Source organism: Sipha flava, unplaced genomic scaffold (assembly GCF_003268045.1).
Source record: "Sipha flava isolate LNK unplaced genomic scaffold, YSA_version1 106_pilon_pilon, whole genome shotgun sequence".
Taxonomy (NCBI): Eukaryota; Metazoa; Arthropoda; class Insecta; order Hemiptera; family Aphididae; genus Sipha; species Sipha flava.
In genome coordinates, this window is record NW_020271721.1 from 794986 (window position 1) to 817231 (window position 22246).

Sequence of the window (22246 nt, forward strand, 5' to 3'; positions counted from 1 at the left end):
TATATATATATATATATATATATATATATATATATATATATATATATCACCGTAGATATTTGGACATCAATAAGTGTGTGTAATGGTATTCGCATGTATCATTGAGTGCATGCCTTATTTTTGTTATATCAATGTAATAAACAACACTATAAGTTAATATAAGTTTATATAAATTATAAGTTTTTTTAACACAATAAGTAAACTAAAGCGGAATTGAAAAAAATTAAACATTTGCTGTGTTGCTGCAAATAACTATTTAACGTTTCGAGGAAAAAAAAATCAAAAGTACCACCATATTGAATAATATCAGCTTTATAATGGTTATTTTAAAAGTCCAAGTTTATTTAAGACAGAATCATTTGTAGAAGAAATTTTTAACTTAGTGGAAAAGAATTAATTTAATAAATGTCTACTGGATAAAACATTACTTCGGATAAAGAAAGTTTATTCAGAGGAACTAAACAAATCGAGACAAAAAACAAAGTGCCACTCCATTAGAGTAAACTCGAGCCGGATGTCGATCTTACGTAAACCTCTAATAAGCACAAGTTTTAGCATAAGACACGGATTTCTTAAAAATTTCTTAAAAAAAAAAAAAGAATTAGTTCAACTGTTGCTAACTTGAGTATATTTTTCGTCTCGACTCTATGTACCTTAGCCGTTAATATTATATACATTGTAAATTTTAATCGGTTATATGAAACAATAGATACAATTTCGATTCGATTCGTCAAAATAACTGGATTTTTCCGGGAACCTCGGGAGAACTGATTCTTGAGCTTATGTTAGAATAATTAAAAAAATAATAAAGCTTTAAAAAAAAAAAAAAAAAAATCTCCGATTTCATTAAACTGTACATAACGTGTTGAAGGATACAAAAGAAGACGAGGGAAAATAGTAGACGGGATGTATCATCATCGATGATAATGCGTGAAACGTCTCTATCGCGACGCCAGTCAAACGGTTCGTCCTGTTTGCCGAGGTTGACGCGAAATCCGGGATGAAAAACCGGTGTCGAGTAATACAGTGCGTTACGGATGTCGTGGTGCGTTGCTCGCACGAACGCGAACCGAAAGGGCACGGTGGTGTTTGGCGGCAGAGAAACCCCTGTCTTATTATTACCAAAGGGCCCGGGGATTACGTCGGTGGGAGGGGGGGGCGCACGTTGCGGTGTCGACGCGGGAAAATCACCGTCACCGCGAACGGGAAGAGCGCCGCAACGTCTGATAATTGTTCCGCGGTCGCGGGGCGCGACGAAACGTCAAGACCGCTAATTGAAACTAGTTGGTGCCGTGCTGTTGCGACGACGAAATTTCAGTCGTCTGCTGCTGCTGACGCGCAACGTAAGGGACGGGACGAGTAAACGAAGTGCACCGATCCGTACCCCGGACGTGTACAAGCACCTGAACGTGACAACGAGTTACTACTACTACTACTGCTTCGGTGTACGCGTCGGAATGCGTTCGTGTACGCATTGTTATCGTGTTCCGTGTGCGCGTACACATTTTGCACAGTATCATTACACCGCACGTCGCCATCGTATATCAGCATCGTCAGGATATGCGGTGGGTACGAAAAATGTATACGTGATCTTTTTGCACGCGCGTACATAAAAACCAAGTACCACTCGCTGATCGATATTTATCGAAATCCAATAAACGCACGGACTTGAAATCCGGAACAATGGTTCTAACTAATATTTCAGATGTGCAGTGAGAAGGGGCTTTTCGAAAATCGCATTTTTACCGAACGAAACCGTTTTGGACCGGATAAATAAACCTTTTCACTTTTTGGCTGCCTAAGAAATATTTGATTTTAATAATTGTACGTATACTGATCAATGTACACTGCAAATCAATAAAAACTAATGGCATTTGAATGAACAAATTTGTTGCGGTTTTTTCAACCTAAAATGTTTAGGTTAGAGGAGGATCAACGTAATTTTTCTATACACCGTATATATCATACAAGCACGTGTTACTAGAAGAGGAGTGATCGTTCGCAGTGATTTCCATAGTTCCACAAAAATTGCGTATGTGCGTGCGTGTGTGAGTGTATGCATCTGTATGCGCGTGCGTGTTTACACACATTTTTATTGTTGAAAAAACTTTCGATTTTCTCTTTCGTGCACGATCATTGGAAGATCGAATTCGTCAAAAATAACTATTTACTATATCCAATATTCAACAGATATATTGTAGTAATATTGAAGTACTATTATTATTTTCAATTTTTAGCAATATTATAATATTATATGGTTTCAGGTCTCTATCGGTTTTCCTTAAAATCGAAGTACGGGTAGTCGTTCAGCAGCGGAGCAAATCCGTTATGTTTATTACACGTGATGAACACGAAAACGATAAATCGATAAATTAATATTTATTAGACATACTTTAAGTTAAAATAGTTGAAAACCTAGGTTTACGCTATAAATGATTTTAATAATTGAAACTCTGTGAATACTAGAATTGTATACCTTCAATCTCTCGATTTATGCCAAAAATATAAGTGTGTAACATCGAGTGTATACTATGGTACTTCAATATTTACAATGCATATTAGAATAAATAAATGTATTTATATTATTTTGTAACATTTTGATTATTTTTCTTTTTTATTATTTTTTTTTTTTATATTCTTGTCGTCAAAATAACTACACACACTTTTATGACTTGTTCTTTTTAATTATTACAAACATATAAGTTATAAGAGTATATGTCACAAAGTCACTAAACCCACAATAGTAATATATTATATTGCAGTGTACAAATAATTGGTAGGTACTCCATCAAAATTACATGTAATTGATAATATAATTAATAATTATATTTTAACTATGTTTTTCAATAGATATTCCATAAAATTTAAATATATTTGTGTAAAATTTGTTTTGAAACATAGATAATTGTATATTCTTGTGTCATACATTAGTTTTGAAATTTAAAAAGTCTTTAGTCGAATATAAACCATTACCGAAAGAAAATTCCTTCTTGGGGAGAAATTATGTAAACATGTCGTTTCAAATACAATTAATAATGAATGTTCAAACGTGTATCAAGTAATAAAACTCTTAACCATTAAATACATTATATTATGGTTCCTAATTAGATATATATATCTGAAAAAAATAATTAATGGATTGGAGAATTCCCATATTTATAATATAATATTTTAAGTATATTTTATAAAACTACCTAGCTGTTAAGAATGGTTACAGATATTTAAGGTAATGAAGTCCTTAGTATTTGCATTTATTCGATAAATTATAATATATATATAGCTAAGTAACACATGAAAATACTTAAATGTTTTGTAATTATAATTTTGTTTCCATAGGTATTTTTTTTATCTACTCGGCTCTTTCTATCCATAGCTGTTTTATATTGAAAATCCAATTGAAATGTACAATACATTTTACCTGACCGACAATGATAATATATGTATTGGTAGTTTATAATTTTGTGCACATATCTCTTCTAACCCTCTTCTGTAATCGACCGATGTTGACCCCTTACCGAATCGTATTATGAAATCTAAATGGAGAAAATAAAACAATACAAATCAGTAAATTACTACAATTCATTATGTTATTTTAAATAAATAAAAAATAAAATGTGTGGATAAAAAAATAAAAAATAAATGTTTTTTTCTCAATCACGATCTAGATAATAAAATAAACGTCCAATAAATATTTGTGTCGGTAATGTATAAAGAGTTCTAAACTATCGCAGTTGTATTTTATGGAATAGCTGTTTAAAATATCGATACAAAATACAACCACGCTTTGTGTTGTTAATTTATTATAGTGCGTGTTTGTTCAAACGTTTTGTCCGTTGTTCTCTTGTTTTTTTTTTTTTAAATTATAAATCGAACAAATACAAAATATGTTTGTAAAAACTAATATGATATGACAGTTAACGTTGAGCAAAAAAAATGTAATAATTTATTATGTAGAGTAGATCAGATAAATTATTGATAGGAAACATTAACACAAATTGATTTTAAATAATGCAAGTGCGCTGAGTTTTTTAAGTTTCATTCATACATATTTTATGTATATAGACATGTGGTATAGACCCCTATAACCGAGTTAATTTATAACTCTATTATAATGTGATTATATTTCATAAAACTTTATATAATCTTAAAAGTTTTTAACAGTAAATGTTGACAGTAATATATATGTAATATATTAAATATTATTCCCTTCTAACCATATATCACGATGATCAAATTAACTTAGGTTAATCCGTATTCAAACTTTTTTTCTTTTATAATCAATAAGTCTGTGGGTAATGTTTAGTAAAAATAAATATTTAAACTTACATTTTGTAACTTAAATTCCAATTTATTGAAAATCCAACAAATACAAACGAATAATTTACAATTTTGTTTATAAAAATAAAAAATACAGAGTTTCTACACAAAATTATAAGATATTAAAATATATATAAATGTTGGGTTTAAAATAATTGCAGTAAACATAATTACGTATACAGTTCTATTACCAATACCTAATGACAAATAATTTGTAAATTTTTCGTAAAAAATTTTTTTTTTAATAAAAAACAACCATTGTTTAAACTTTTCATCGTAAACACAATTTTTATTACGCTTATTATTCTAAAAACAATAACATCACAGGAAATTAACTATTTAATGTTGTACTGTAGGGTGGTAACATACAATTAATTTCTCTATTGATCGTATGGCGTGAAATTGTTATGGTGCAAAACATTTTAAAGTTTTTGAATTATTTATCGATATCAAACAACATATTAAAAAATATCTTAAAAACTACAGCTATATCACTTATAATATAGGCAGTAGTGTACATTATAATATTATTTCAAATTGTTGAAAATTATATCTAATTAACACGCCAAAATTATTCAATTATAAAACTGTAGAAGTACATTGTATATTTAAGTATATTGTATACGCAAAGAATGAATACAAATTTACACAATTATAATAATGGTCACACTACAATGATAATTTCGATAGTTTTAAATAAACAAAAAAAAAATAAACATGGAGAAAAACATCACGAAGGAGTAATAACTGATAATGCAAAGCCTGATATTATGAGATTAATTTAGTTTTATAACTTTACATCGGTCAATTTGATACTTAAGCTATAGTAAATTTAGTATACTATTCGTCATATAATTTTTCTCTAGATATTTGATTTCGGATGACATTTGATCGGTTACACGTTTATAATAAGTATTAGCTGCGGTATACTGTAGTGTAAGAACCTAATTAAGTAAACATGCAGTAGATTCTCGTTAAATCTAGTGTCGAAGGAGTACGAAAATAATCAGAAAATTCGAAATATCAATTTGTTGAATGTAATGAGAGTTCAGAGTAGATTATTATTAAAATCAAGATGCATATTACAATTTTTAAAAAAATCAACGTTTACTTAAATAGTAATTTATCAATAAAGTCCTGTGTTGAATTTTATCAGAGATCTGAGGTTTAAAAAAATTGATTTTGATAACCGTGCACGGTCAAAGGAAGGTGAATTTATCGTACAATGATAACAGGCGTATTTTTGCAATAATGACGGATTCGAGGAAAGAAAAAACCACTTAAAAACTAGAATTTTTTTTTTTATATCCCGATTTTTAACCTCTGACTGGCTAAAAAAAAACTGCTTGAACTACTTTGAAAAATAAAATTGATATTTTATGCTTCAGACGATATCGCCAAACATCTGATTGCCAACTGTTCCAATTTAAATAATAATTATCAGTGTATAACAGATAAATGAGGATGTTGCCTTTGTATTAATATATTTCATTTACGTACACTAAATGAATTAGTAAAATCATACAGTTATAGTAAAATATTTCGAATAATAATGATGTAGATCATGATTTCATAGTATATATAAATATGTTATGATTTTTAAACTGATATTATTATTTTTATGAATTTATTTTAATAATTATTATTATTTTTTTTTTTTTTTTATAAAGTCCGTGGTTTCGCAGAATAAATTCAATAAAATTGATGGTCAGGTGTAAAAAGTTTGAATATACTACCACCCAATAATATCGGCTAGGCTATATCGCATATGAGAAAATCCCAATTCTGAAAAAACTTTTTTTTTCTACAGCAACAGACCGTTAATACTCATAAGCTGTCGACCACTAACCATTTACCTCTCTCTTTGTCATGGTTTCGTCCCACGTGACCTTTTCCACAACGTAATATGTAGTCTAGTGACAGGAAAATCTGTTTGAACTTTGGTTTCATCGATGACGGTGAAGTACGACTACCTGCTGTGCGCGTCTACAACAACCCATCTCTGATTTCCTTCCTCATCATTTCCAATATAGACTACTTAAAAGATACTTCGTTTCTCAGATTGTACCTCTTCAACAGAAGATCCACCCATATTAGTTCTTATTTTTAAACTAAACCTCAAGTTGTTTTTACTTCCGGATTTTCAGTAGTTTTGAACGGTTGTAGGTTAAAGAAGACGTAAAATATAAAATAAATAAAATAAAATAAATATTACCCTCTAGGGAAGTACATAATAATAGTTTCGTTTTAATATATTTGACCAATCTGCTTGTATGTTAACAAATTCGCTTGTAAAGAACGATGTTTATTTAATCATACAATATTGCTTTGACAATGAATTGAATGATATAACAAAATTGTATTGCATACTATGTAGTAAAAAAAATAATAAATAAAAGTTGTTATTTTTAAATTGACTATTTATGTTCAACGTTTGTATCCATACGGCTTAAAGCGTTTAAAAAGCATTTAAGAGAGGGAGTCAATAAAGGTAAATGTTGTTCTAGCTTTCCGAAGTAAAACTTCAAATTGCGTCTATGATGTCCGGTATGTACAATTTACACGAATAACTCTTATCACCATGTTATGCACCTAAACGACAAAGAACCTTTTGTGCACACATAAGCTCCCTTTGCTTAATAATATTGTACTACGGCCAAATGTGTCACATGGGAAATAAACTGTATCTCGTTTTCCATAAAAATACAGAATCCAACTAAGTTTAAATTATTACGTTTTTTCGGTACGTACATAATATTATTATATCTACAATATTATTTTGTTATATTTAAATTGTAATAAGAAAAAAAAAATCGTTTTTTAAACAAATGAAAACAAACAAGATTGGAGATATAATATAATTTCTATAAAATTATACGCTTAATGTTTAAAATGTTTAAAACGTACTTCATACTTAATTTTCTTTAAACTTTTAAAAATAGTAATTTGTAATTATCTAAATTATACTCTAAGTATTTGTAAATAAAACAATAAAGTACATTTATAAATACATTTAATATTCTTTAGATTTTTTTTTAAGCGTTTTTCAAGTACAATACTTACATTTTTCGCTCGATAATGCTAATTATTTTTGTAATTCTTTTTTCTTTTAATCTTATCATTAGCATAATTTAAAGCTAAAACACCTTTTTATTCAGATTACATTTATATAAGATTATATATGATACAAATCCTAATATATATTTCACATATCATAATAGTTATATGTATATAATATAATATATAAGTATTGTAATCATTAATAACTCTACATACCTACTAAATTTTTATCAACTATAATTACTGATGAATAAACATTTTTACTGTTCATTTATTTTTGATTACATTAGTTTCAAAAAAGTACAATTTTAGCTAAATATTATGCAATGTCTTTGAATATAATATATAATAAATTATTGAAAAATAGATTATTAATTAAATATAATTTTAATTTTTAAATCATATTACATACTAATAATATAATTTCTGCAATAAAATATAATCTTTTTTACAAAGTATATTTTTCTTAATTATCCACTATTTTCCATAAAATTGTATACATTTATTATAATAATTTTTAATGTTCAAAATATAACTTTACAGATGTTGCTATACCGTCTATTATAAATGTTATAGATACTAAATGTATTATCAGATATCTATGAAATATATAGTCCTTAAAATAGTCATATTTTTTTTTTTACAAAATGAGTAATTAAATATAAATTCACAATCATTTATTGTACCGATGATTATTATTTTATAAATTTAGTCTGATAAAATAACACATGGTTATAAGATATATATTTTTTTTTTTTTCATGAACCCTACGACAATATTATTTATGTATATTTTTCAGTATAGAACGAAAATTAATAATGTTTCTTTATAATATAATTTTAGAACATTTAGTTTGAAAAGTTCCGGGTTTTTAATATTACATTTCTCTTGCAGATATAGTAGGTATACTGCCAAAATTAATTAGCCCCCGTGTCATGTTAAGTCAATTTATTACTATTATGTAGATAACATTAGAAACTTTAAGACCGTTTATTACAGTAACATATTGTGCTCACTTAAAATCGGTTCAATTTTATAAATTCATACTTACAAGTTTAGTGTTTACTTAAATTGTTCGTTTCTTTCAATTACAAGTATGAATTATTAAAATAATTAAGTTCTAAGAACACATAGATATAATATGTGCTTTATTACATTTTTCATTTTAATTTTTTATAATTGTTAAAAAATGTAAATATTTATTTTAATTATCAATGCCACATGAATTAACTAATGGATGATCTCACTGAAATAAAAATAAGTAACTTTTAAGCTTATCTTGCCTGTATGTTAATACATTTTATATAGGTATAAGACAATATTATGAAACAATTTATCATTCATAAAATATAACTATTTTTGGTTTCTAGAATTACGTCATAATATAACATATTATAATATATTATATTGTGTTATATGTACAATAATATTATACACATTCTTATCACTATTAAGAGCTTGGTCTTTGTTGTCAGAGTGGTCAGTTATAAACATCGTAACTCAAGCTTTCAAAATTAATAAATAAAATCATAATTAATTAACGTATTAACTTTTTTGTGCGAGTTGATTAATGTATCGGATAAGCTTATAGTACATAATTTTCTATATATTTTATTCTGTTAATGTTCGGTATAATAGTAAAAAAAAAAAAAAAACCGTTATCGACTGTTAAAATATTATACCCAAACTGCAAATAAATCAAAATATTAATATTAGTTCACTAAGATTTTGAATGATGTTAATTTTTTTCTTCTATTAAATTTACGATTTAAAACGTATAGGTACATAATATATGTCTAGAAAACCAGAAAATGTTCATTAATTATAACTCGATAAGATTACTAATTATGTGAACGCATAAATATTGACGTAGATACTTATCATGTAAAATAAATAACAATTGATTAAACTTTTTTCATTCTTTGTTCAATTTTTACTTTATCCAATAATAGTTACTGCAACTTCTAGATTAAAAAAAAATGTTAAAAAAGCTGAACTTTTACAAAAATATTATATAGATGAATAGTGATTTAATTTTAAGTTTTCAAACAAGTTTTATCTTTTGTTTATGTATTTTTACATAATTTTTTTTTTTTTTTTTTTGTTCACTAAAAAGAAAAAGTAGGTATTTGATTTTTAAATAATTCAGTAAATATTTATATATTTTGCAGTCTCAGTATAAATATTTCCGTGTTTGCTAATTTATTATCTAACATATCCATAAATGACAAATCAATGAATTTTAATTTTTTTTTGGACTATCAGATTATTGTATTATAACAGTACCTGTCATTATTTTTTTTTTCATCATCTTAATGTTGAATGTTTAATAAGCTTAATGTTGAAAAATGTCACCAGAAACTTGTTTGTGCAACGTGTATAAATATAAGAACTTCGGTAATGACCTTATAATACGATGTTTCGTTATTCGTCACACATCATCAGATTACACGTAACTATAAAACGTGAAGTTTGAACGTTATTCCCCCCCCAGGTAAGAAAAGCTCTAGGCTTTGAAGCTCGAAAATATATAATTTGGTTTCTTACACGTAAAAATATGATGAAAATGAAATAAATTTATGCATGAATTAATCATAAAAATCCGTCAGGCACTTTAGGCTCTTCAAAGACGGACATTTATAAAAAAATAAAACTTAAACAATTACTGAGGTATTCCATTCCTGTTGTTCAAATATTCTCTACTCTCTACATCGTGTAAATAGTTGATTCAATGAGAATTTTATGACAATTAATACTCAGTATTAAAAAAGACCTGGATTAGAACTCAGATTTAAATCGAAAAAAACCATAGTTGTAATATACGTATATATAATATATGTAATATTTTTTCATTTGCGAGACCTCTTAACATATAAAATAAGTATATTATATTTATAATCCAATTTAAACTCTATGTATCTTTTATGAATGATTTTTTTCATGATCAGTCATAACCGCTTTCACGATAATTGGAAATCCAACACGGCGTCTAAAAAGACACTGGTGTAGAGATATTCATAATGATTAATGATAATAACCAATAATAACGACAGAAAAAATAAAATAAATTTTATATTATAAATGTGAATATATGCATGTGTGTGTGTGTATATATATATATATATGTTTGAATACATTTATGTGTGTGTCTGTGTATATATATTTATATATAAGCAAAATGAAGTGCGATTTCTTTATGGTTTCTTCCTTCAGATTTTTTCATGTATTAATTTCTTGTAGCACATACTCTGAATATGCCCTTTGCCAAAAATTGTATATTTCAATTTAAAAATAAAAATAAATAATAGTTATCAGTTATTTAACTGTACAATAAGTATTGTATTCAATAAAATAGCTCTAATTTTTTTATTTGATAAGTTATTAATATGTTGTCCCAATGGACTTTCATTTTGCAAACGATTGCAGGAGCCAAAACTCCAACCCTGACGTTTTCAAATAATTTTGATTTTATTATGGCATAATTTAAAACAGCATATACAATATAATTCCAGAATATACATATTAACATTATTAATATCAGACGTGAACGATGGTTAACTCAAATATATGTCCTATCGGTTATAAAACACAATTTTGTAAAAATTTGTCATATTCTAAATCCAAAATACTAATTATATAAATTTTAATAATTTGATAACAGTTATAAAATAAAAATAGCATAAAATATGATGTTTAATTTTATGTTTAATCACTTGATTAAAAATTAGTATAAAATAAGTACCACTGATCTAAATGATTAAAAAAAAAAAAAAATGTCTTCAAAAATATTTATTTATGGGATACATCTCACTATGCGTTTATTGTAACTTGTCTTGATTTCATCAAAAAAAAAAAAAAAAAAAAATTATAAACATATAAATAGATATATTAGACTACTTAGAATATAATTCTCAATTTATAAATGAGAAAATCTCAAATAAATTATACAAGTAATAGAAAAAATATGAAGCCAAAAATAATTTGCGTTACTAAAAACTTGAAGTATTGATAAAAAATCTGAACGAAATGACGAATGAAACCTATTTAAAATTAATGATGTAGTTTATACGTAGATTGTAAGAAACTATTTAGTACTAATTCACCTTAATTATACAATTACATAAATAAATATGCCAATACTTTATAAAACAAAACATTTTTGAATTCATTACGTAAGAATATCATTTTAATTCATCGCCATAACCTAAATAAACTTTGAAATTTTCTATTATTAAAGTCCTATGAATATAGATATTACATAGAGAAAATATACAGGAAAACATTTTAAGACTTGCACAGAGTTTCTAGATTATATATTTTATTCATGAATTCATAAGAAAATTAAAATTTTCAATTTATATAGAATTAATAATATATAAATAGGTTGGTATACGTAAATTATCGTTTGCTAAAAACCAATATTTGACGATGATAATTTTTTTTTCACTTATTCTACATAATTATCTGCACATGTCTTATCCATAATTTATTTATAAGTTCTCTTGTATGTTTTATCCACATTATATTTTAATATTCAAGTGGTTTTCTCGGAATATTTTAAAACAAATGTTTAATTAAATGCTGTACATGATTTATTGCAATAGATGTAATCTTGTAACACTATGTAATAGCTATATTGGAAATATACAAAAATTAAGGTATTTTATAACATGGTGCACACTTATTATCGTTGGTAGAAATACTCAGACTTAGAAAATATGCTACATGACAAATTAATTAAAAATCATCACATCAATTCCTACTAATAAACAATAACAAAAAACAACATTTAGTAGTGGGAAACAAAATCAAAAATGATTATGGTCAATTGTATTAGTTATTAAAGAAATATCAAATTATGCTATTTCAGAAACATTTACGGGAAAATTATTTCATATGTGTCATTAAATTATTTATTATATTATCAAATAAAATACATAGTGATAACCAATACCCAATGAAATAACAAACATTCTATAACTGAATGTAAATTATTTCAACTATCCAGTTAGTTATCATGATATAATCTTGACTCTAGCTTATGGTTGGAACCATCATTTAATATGACAATTTACATAAAAAATATATAGTTCAATGAAATAAATTGTATTACATTTATCTTTGACTCGGAACCATTATTATTGATTAAGAGAACTTGATATACTATACACATCCATATATTATTGTATTTTCATCTTTTTCTAAGAAAACTATCTTACACTGATTCTAAATAGATCACTTTTATTCACCTATAGTTGAATAAAAGCCTGCATAGTATTTATTATTATTTATTATGAATTTCGATGAGATTTTTCAATAAATCAATTTAAAATTATCAATCAGTATTAAAACATAAAAATCTAACAACCAAAATAAATTATTAAAATCATAAAAGATTAACAAATATATCAATAATTTTAGGTTTACTGAACTTTTAGACTAACATTCTGTATGAAGTAGTTAAAGGAGCAATATAAAAAACTTTACAAATAAAAATTAAAGGAAAATTCACAAATATGTATTCATATAGATATACATTACACAATTTAAATTAATTTAATTATTTTACCCTGAGTTTAGGAAAAAATATTAAAAAAAACCTTATGAACACTCAAGAAATATTAATTTAAAAATTATAAAACGTATGCGTGCTTTTCGTTTTACACTATTATATGCTTTTAAGTTGTATAGCAATGAATTACATGGGATGCAATTGTTAGTATAACCTGAATAAATTTACAATCATAAAAAAACTATTAAATTAAAATTTAAAAAATTAACTAACAAAAAAAAAATGTTTTTATTTATGAGTACATTTTTATTACTTTTTATTACAGTCCCTTTAGTAGAAAAATTATTTTTTCCGATAAAAGTAACATAAAATGTAATTTCTAACTTTTTGAAAATGTTTATAACTATAATCAGATTAAGCAATAAAATACATTTAATAAATACTAAAATTTAATAGTATTAATAGTGGTATTAATAGTGATTTATAAATAAATCGTTATAAATTAAATTTTAGTAAATATATTAATTGTATATCAATTATTATAGTTAAAGTAAATAAAATTAAATAGTGACTTCAAATATTTATATAAAAAGATAACCATATTTCTATACCTAGTTATTTAATTATTTTAATGTTTATATCACCTTCAAAATATTTTTAATTTATTATTTTATTAAAGCTAAAAGTTTATATTAATTTACTATAAACACTCAAAATTGTTCATAAACATGTATTATAAATTCAGTCAGACGGAACACAACTGAATTTTATCGTTTATCGATGGGGAGGTATTTTATTTATTTCGCCAAACGAACGAATTTTATGTAGAAGTTTAATAAATTATAAGCATATTATAACATTTTTGTGGAGAAATTGAAATTTTCGTGTATAAATATACCTACATGTTTTTAATCATGTGAAGAACATAAAATACCAAGGTAGTACAATGTATATTATTATAATATGATAAGTTTAAAATGAAAACTATACCGTATCCAACATGATTTATGGAAGTATATTGTAAGAATTTTAATTATTTATAATGTAGAACGACCGTATAACCTTACAATATTTTATAGTTCTTTACAAGTAAAAAGCTTATTATGTCATTACAATAACGTATTTACAATGTATCAAAAGTTTTAGCAGGACCTAATGAGTTTCGAATTAAGTATGCACATACACCAATCGAAGTGTAGAAACGAGGTAGTTTGCATTCCTCTATTTTTTCCACTGACGTATACTTTATTCTCTTTTTAATTTACTCTACGAATACCCAGCCTCGTCACTAAATTACACATAAACATTACATTTCTTATCTACTGACCGGATGTAGGTATATGATGCCAAAAAAAAATTAGATATGGTTTTTAACATATAAAATGCAGATTATCGTACATTGGAATGTTTGATCCTTTAAAAACACAAGTCAATTGATTATAAAAATTGATTCTGAAACTAATTGTTCCAATTTATACTACAAATTGGTAATATACGATAGTACAGTAGCATTTTTTAGTTTTTTGATTGTAATTATTGAAATATAATAATGTTTATTAGTAAAAAATAAAAAAAAAAGCACGATATACGAGTACTATTGTTGGTAATGGTAAAATGTACCATGGTAAAACTGTTAGAAATAAAACTTTTTTGTCGAAAATATATGGATTGATCGCTTGGAACATTGAAAACAAAAAATAATTAATTTAAATTAAAATTTGAAACTTACCAATCGTTTTCATCCTCGACACTTTATTAGTGTTATTTTGATCCTATTGTAAATATCAAATTTGCTTATTAAAATAATTTGTAAACAAATTGTAAATTGTATTTTAATACTTATAAAAAAAAAGCTTAAATTGTAATTTGTGCTTTTCGATTTACTTCCCACTTCCAATTTAGTGGTAGAATCATTCAAGTTCAATTGTATAAAATGCATTAATCCATTTTGAAATTTCTTAAAGAAAATTAAGGATCAAATGATTTTGACTGAAAAAAAACTAAAAAAAACTATAAAAATACTTTTACAACTTTTTAGGTTTATTTTTTAACATATGTAAAATTATATTATGGCTCACGAGTTTTATGCAAAAAATGCGCATGTGTAATGTTTACCTTTTTCTCTGATCAAAACAATGAATAAGAAAACGAATAAAATGAATAACACGTGCGCATATATTACAGCTAAAGAGTTCAGTGAATATGTATATTATGCTAATCGAATAAACATAGTATATACCCTATCTTATTTTACAGTAGGGGGTCAAGAGGTCTGGAAATACCCCCTCACCGTGACTCACCATGGATCCATAATAATTATTTATAAATTATTGACGTGTTAATCATAGAAATATAATATTTATTTATTTATTTATTTATAATAATTTAGAAAATTATGTAAGGATTATATTTTTATAATTAGAATTCAAATCTGTATGGTGATATTCAAGCAGATTACAGTTTAGATATTAACGATGACCTGCACCAGAAAAAAATGTGTACGCCTCTTCTGTAATAAATACAATTAATTTTATATTACTAGCTGACCCGTGTCCACTTTTTTACGTGTAAAATATTTGTACTTGTGATAAAATTTAATTGTGTGGTTCTTAGTACTAAATTTTTAGGAATTATTTTGTTTATTTTATTTCTTGTTGTCTGCTAGTATGTACTGTGCGATCCTTTTAACTGTCTAAAACTTCTCTGTATACAATGATTGATATTGTGCTATTGTGTGGTAGCAAAACGTATTGGTTTCTGGAGTTCTAACTCGAGATTAGCCAGCATATAACTCAGGGGTGGCTCAAGAGCCTTGATTAGAGTGGGGCCAAGTTATAATTTTACAAAATGTTATAAAAAAAAGAAAACAATAATTTTCACAACACAAATTTAAGTCGTCTATTTTTAAAATTGGTAAAAATATCAATAACATGATCTGTTAGAATATCTACTTTATGATATACATTAATTAGACATAATGCTGATAGTCTATCTTCAGTCATCATTAAATGAAGCAAGGTTTTTAGTCTCCGAAGTGTGGAGAAACTCCTTTCAACCATCATACCTCTATGGCTCCGTCTACATACTTGTGCGTGTCGTATGGTAGTTCATATTATAATATGCATTTTTTGTTAACAATATACATTTTTTATAAATACAACACAAGTTTGGGAGGAGGCCACGGGCCCTAGGAGCCACCCCTGATATAACTGTCCATGGGAAAACACTACTTTTTCAAGTCACCAAAGAGAATGTTTGACACTGAATTTTATTTATCGTAAGTATAAAATACAATTTTAACTGAAAACTGCAGCCTTGGTTGGCATGTCCAAGGATATCCAAGAATTATAAATAAATTGTCTCATTGATGAACCCACGAGGACGGTCACCATGATTATATTATCCAGCAATTTTTATCAGTAACCTGTTACTATTATGCACTATTTTTGTATCATTAAACATAAAAAAAGTCTTTTACCAAAAAATAAACGTTACTTAAGTTACCTATTTTTAAAAACTCAATTATAATATTTATACTATCAAATAGCAGTATTAAATTGTTTTCAACGTGTAGATTATTAAAGAAATATTAGCAATTACTAAAACAATAAATTTGTTTTATATTTTTGCTGCGTATATATTTTTGTTATAAGTTTATTTTAAACGCAAAAAAACACATCAAATATATAATTAAAATAACAAAAAAAAATTCTAATATTAAATTATACTGCTATTGATAAAATTTTTTCATGATTCATTTGATGCCTCTTATTTTTCAATCAAATATAATTTTTTATATTATGTACGTTTTCCAAAAAAAAAAAAAGAATTTGTTTTATCCGAAACGTTGTTACATAACTCAGTTTTCGCGTAGTGAGAAAAATTAAAACTGCTGATTTAAGACTAATTCGATTCACTGGACAACAGAATAGTTATTAAAATTGGAGTATAGTTGAATATATTGTGAGACAGCTAAATTTTCAAGAATCCACCATTGTTCATATGACTCATTGTATCATATGTATTATTCTTGAATTAAATTTGGAATCGATAAAAAACATTTGTCCATTATTTTTTGTGATAGAAATCGTTTTCTTGTATTTGATCGAAAATACGGGCTACTGCTAAATTTGATTAGTTAAATAAGTCATTAAATATAGGCCAATAAAATAAAACTAGGTTTCACGTCATTTTTGCGTACAATGTGTTTATTATGAAACTTCTTAAAATATGCTTATAATAATGTAGTATATAAAATGTATACATAAGTAACCTTTCAGTTAAAAAATACCATGTGACATATTTTTTCACATTGCAATTTTTTCTTAAGCATCGTTCAAAAATATTTTCATTAAAATCTCCACAACTTTTTATTGGTTCAATGAAAATGCACATTTAACAATCCAAAAACTTATAACAGAATATTTGTAAAATTAAATAAACATTTTTTTTTCTTATATGGAGTTAATTTTATACTAATCTATTGTTGTAGTTTAATCATGATGAAACCATATTTAAAAAATAATAGATTATAAATTTATTGAGCTAAATAATAAAGCTAATAAATCATTGAGCTTTGGTAGTTCAAGTCATAATATAACATTATATCATAAAATAGTTCATTATCACAGAATTTTATAATTCTTTTCATGACACATATATTACTCATGTAAAAAGTCGGTTTTTAGATCATAAATCAGTTCTAGATAATTTTTGTGTTTTATTTCCAAAGTATGACATTGACGAAAAAAAAACAGAAAAATTATTCGCATTCTATGAAAATATAATCGATTGATCAAAACAAAACTATCTTGCGGAGTTAAAAATGTGGAAACATCGAATTTCAGACAAGAATTTTCAAAATGCTCTTAAAGCATTGCAAATAGTGAACAAAACGTCTTTTAGCAATGTTTTTAAAATTGTACGTATAATGGCACTCTTGCCCGTTCCAATAGCTACACCTAAACGAAGTTTCTCGTGTTTAAAAAGAATCAAATTCTACCTGCGAAATACAACAGGTTAAGAAAGGCTCAATGGTCTAGCATCTATGAATACTCATAAAGATATAAATATATCAGTTGATGAGATTTTTGAAGAACTTTTCAACAAACCAAGAAAAATAGAATGCAAAACTTTTTAATTTAATTGTAAAATTATGTTTAAGTGTATGAAATAATGAATAAAGATAATAGTAAGTAATATAATACATTAATTGAAATCTAAGACAATTTATATCTTGTATGAATAAATATATAAATTATATACTTTCCCTCATATTTTTAAAACAAAAAATCATTTTCTTAAATCATAAAACTATTGATTTATATGTATTGATAATATATATTTCCTAATTTTGGGGGAGGTTTTACTCCCAAATCTCCACCTCCCATGGATCTGCCACCAATCATCAACACTAGTGATTTAATTTTTGAAACGTGCTTGAATTCGAAAATCACAAGAATCGACGATTTTTATTTTCAACATTTTTTTCTTTATTGATCATAAGATTTTCTAGTTATTCTACAAATACTGATTAACAAACGTAAAATGTTAATACATTTTTGTGTGGTGAGATTAAAGTGAACCAAAATCTTATGTTTGGCACTCGCCCGATTCTGTTCACTTCATTGCATGATAATAGTGTCTTATTGTTCAACAATATAAATACGATGTAACGAATGTACCTAGTACAATTAATTGTTTACAGTGAATATCAAATGAAGTGCACCAAGACCAAAGATGTTTGAATACATGTGTTGTTCGCTTTGAAAATAAAAAATTGAATACACACGTTAATCGTATTTTCTATATGTTTCTCGGAAAATAACAAAAAAACTATAAGAAAAACGACACTTCAAAAATAATCAAAATCAGTTTGTACGATATTTATTGTACATAATATTATATATTCTACAGAAATGCAATTATATGAATAATTTTGAACCTTTTTACTGTCCTACTGCTGAAATTGAGTTGAATAAACTTTAAGAAAAAAGACCACATACCAACCGTTGTAAAATGAACGTTATAATTAATACGAACATAAAACATCAGTGTTATATATTAAAATCTAGACAGTTAAAATTGTATTATATATGCCACATTTAGACGAGTAGGAAATTAATTAAAATATGTGCCATGCACATTTGACAAATTATTTGTTCCTCTAAATAAAAGCCTAACATTTTTGTGAATACTTTTTTTGGGTGGTAAATATTCACAAAAAGTTTCGTCGACTACGATTATAGAAATGTTTAAATTCAGGTATATTAAATATTAGTTTTAGTCTGAAACAATGTTTAACTTCAACCGTCTTGAAATAATTAGATTTTTATACGTATTTTTAATCTCCACATTTAAAAAATCTTACTGTCAACCGTTTCATATCTTAGTTCAATTTTATTTTTTACGTCGGTACAACACTATACAAATAATTTAACATTATCTATTCTCGCTATGCTGTCTAAACGACAAGTACTCCTTCTACACACTATAGTGATCCCTTGCTGGCTACAAACACTGATACGGTGATGGTTACGTAATTATAGTATCAAATATAATGGATACGATTTAAATGTAAAATACAAAATTCCCGCACGGTGAAGGGAAAAACAATGTAATAACGGCGCACGTTTACGACTCTACTATATACGACATCGTAGAAATAATAATAATAATAACAACAGTATTATGATAATATTACGGTATACGCTGTGCAATATTAAATTATTATGTAGGTTGCAGCGTCGACATTGACACGGATAGGAGAAAAATGTATATATATTTATCGGAATAATAAAACTGACGAGCGGGCGCGCAGTGCCAGTGAAAAAATGCCGACGGCGGCGGTGTAGCTAATATCCGGTCGGCTGGTAAATATCAAGCAGAACAATAATGTATATCGGGATCGGACGGGATCCCTGCCAATATCGGTGCGACGCGCAAGCGCGAGTTTTTTTTTTTCTTTTTTTTTTTTTTTACGAACCCCTGGCCAAAAGATAAATATAAAATATTCGTCCGCACCCAGCGTTTTGTAAGCGCGCCACCGATAAAATGTTCACGGCATGTGTCACGGGAACGCGCTAAATTTAGAGCGCCGGCGAGTGCTCTCTTCCCGCCCGCCACCGACGGACCGCGCCGTTCTATATGCGGCGTACGCGACGACCGGCGTAACGTAATGACGTTTACGTAATTCCTCGCGTCGGACGAGGTCGACTCCGAGGGTCTCCGGAGCAGTACCCCCCCCCGCCACCGCCAGCCCGCGAGGTCGTCGACGGACGCGAAACGTCAACCCTTTCGCGCGCCGTTGCATCGCGGCTCTCCGTCACCGTACAACCGCGCGCACGTTCACGCTAAAACTGTTCACACCCCGAAGCGATCCGCGGGGACCAAAGCCCCACGCACAGGCCTCTACGTCTGCGCGGCAAGAAAACGTTTTTGGTTTCACCGTTATAAATTACAAGTTTAGCGATTTTCCGCTTTACAATAACCGAACAGCGTTGATGAACAACGGCATTTTTTTGTATCCGATCGCTTACTGGGGTGGTCCTAAACAGTATTCCAGCAAAAAATACTAAAAATAAACTTGACCGTCATCGCAATGTCGCATGCGTTATAAATAGGTAACGCACGAATGCCCGACACTCCTACTGCACGCATTACGTGTGCATAAAGTAATTTGACGTCCGTGTGGCATTAGTGCATTGCACCAATGCGAACCGGAATAAATCGATTCTCGTGAACGAAAAATGATCCTCATTTCACCTAAAAACCACCTGGGAATGCTTGTTTGGAACTTGCGGTCGCTAAGCACCCCCCACTTGCACGTCTATGTCCGGGTGACGACAGGAACACGACGGTTCACGCGGGAGGAGACGGTTATGACGGAAAAAACGGTACGGGCCACGCGCGGCTTTCGAATGCGATATTGCCGTTTTCTTTGCCACGCATCGTTTTTGTCTTTTATAAGATAAGCAAATAGACCCTGAGCAACGATACGTAACGGTTGTAGATCTCTCAGATTGGCGGCCGAACTATCGTACAACGATCCGATGGCCGTTCGTCATGCAGTCAACTAACCAATAAATTGTTTTTATCGTTTCTCCCGGAGCGGAAACTCCCACGTGAAAACCGCTCATTCATTGCCATGTGTAAATTATTTGCATTTCACGCAGACAAGCTGCGGGTATATCGGTGTTATTATCACTCTGATATTGATGTTCGTGCGTCCTGATTCTCGGCCCAACCGATTGTTTAATAATATAAAACACGTGCACGACCTCGTGAAATCGGTGGCGATAACCGTGACGAACAATTTGCGATCGAAAATCAAATACTAATCATTTATTTATTTCCAACCCAGCGTGAACCGTGCTATAACCACCGGTCAACTGCTGCGTATAACCGAAATGTGGTTTCGGGATCAATAATTTTTAGCGCCCCACACATCAGCCTTCAATCGTGATTACTCGTGTGAAATACACGTCAATGCCTCCGCGTGAACAAGCTAATCAGTGTTGAAACCACGATTATAAATAGGAATAATAATTTAGTTTAGGATAATCCTATCTATATTCGTGGTTGGAAGCATATAACGAAAAGATCACCGAAACAATCGGCTAACAGCATAAGGTTTCGTCTAGATAAAAGTACACATTTTATCTAGATGGTAATGTTAATATGATTTACACGACGTACTCCGACCCTTGTGTACCATATAATGCCACCACATAAAAAATTCCAGCGAATATTTGATAAGCAGTATAAAATAATTTTCGTAGACAATATTTAAATAATTTTTTAAAACCACTTACCATTATTACACACACTGGTTCTGTTCCACAGAATATATACATTGTATTTAAGTGTTTACGGGTAAACATTTTTTCTCGTAAACACATCGAAAACTACCAACAGCACATTTTGAATTCAAATGCTGCCGAAATAATAATCAGATATAGTTGTCTCGTTAAACTACAGACGCTCGATCACGAGATAATATTTAAAGGACCGATAAAATTAATGTTGTTATGAATAATTGTTCTGTTTGTTTAGTTGTGTACTCCCAAACGCCGTAAAATTTAACTACACATTTACCGTATGTGTATTAAAATAAACATTTGCCACATGCTTGTACGGTATATTTATAATACTTTACGTTTAAATTGTTTACATCAATCCTGATCTAAATCTCCTCCTTAACACTCGTTTCGTTCCTACTGTTCGTACAATTATAAGTTAAACGAAAAGTGTTAAAAAATTATTTGCAGTTGGAAATCCAATTATTGGTTTCACGGATATATATGGCTAACGTATAAGTTTTGAAAATAAAGACTACTGCGTTCACGGATTAGGTGC

The 22246-nt window shown here is 27.9% G+C and overlaps 1 protein-coding gene across 3 annotated transcripts in view; it reads right to left on the bottom strand.

Annotated features, from left to right (window-relative positions):
- The window catches only part of LOC112684747 (receptor-type tyrosine-protein phosphatase kappa), a 154975-nt gene that overhangs the window by 121569 nt on the left and 11160 nt on the right, over positions 1–22246 (bottom strand). For 2 of the 3 annotated variants that reach the window (XM_025556411.1, XM_025556403.1), the window contains exon 2: positions 3516–3533. The exons of the other annotated variant lie outside the window; for it this stretch is intronic. In XM_025556411.1, coding sequence (XP_025412196.1) covers positions 3516–3533 — 18 coding nt within the window. The remainder of the gene's footprint in view (positions 1–3515; positions 3534–22246) is intronic. 3 annotated transcript variants of the gene reach the window in all.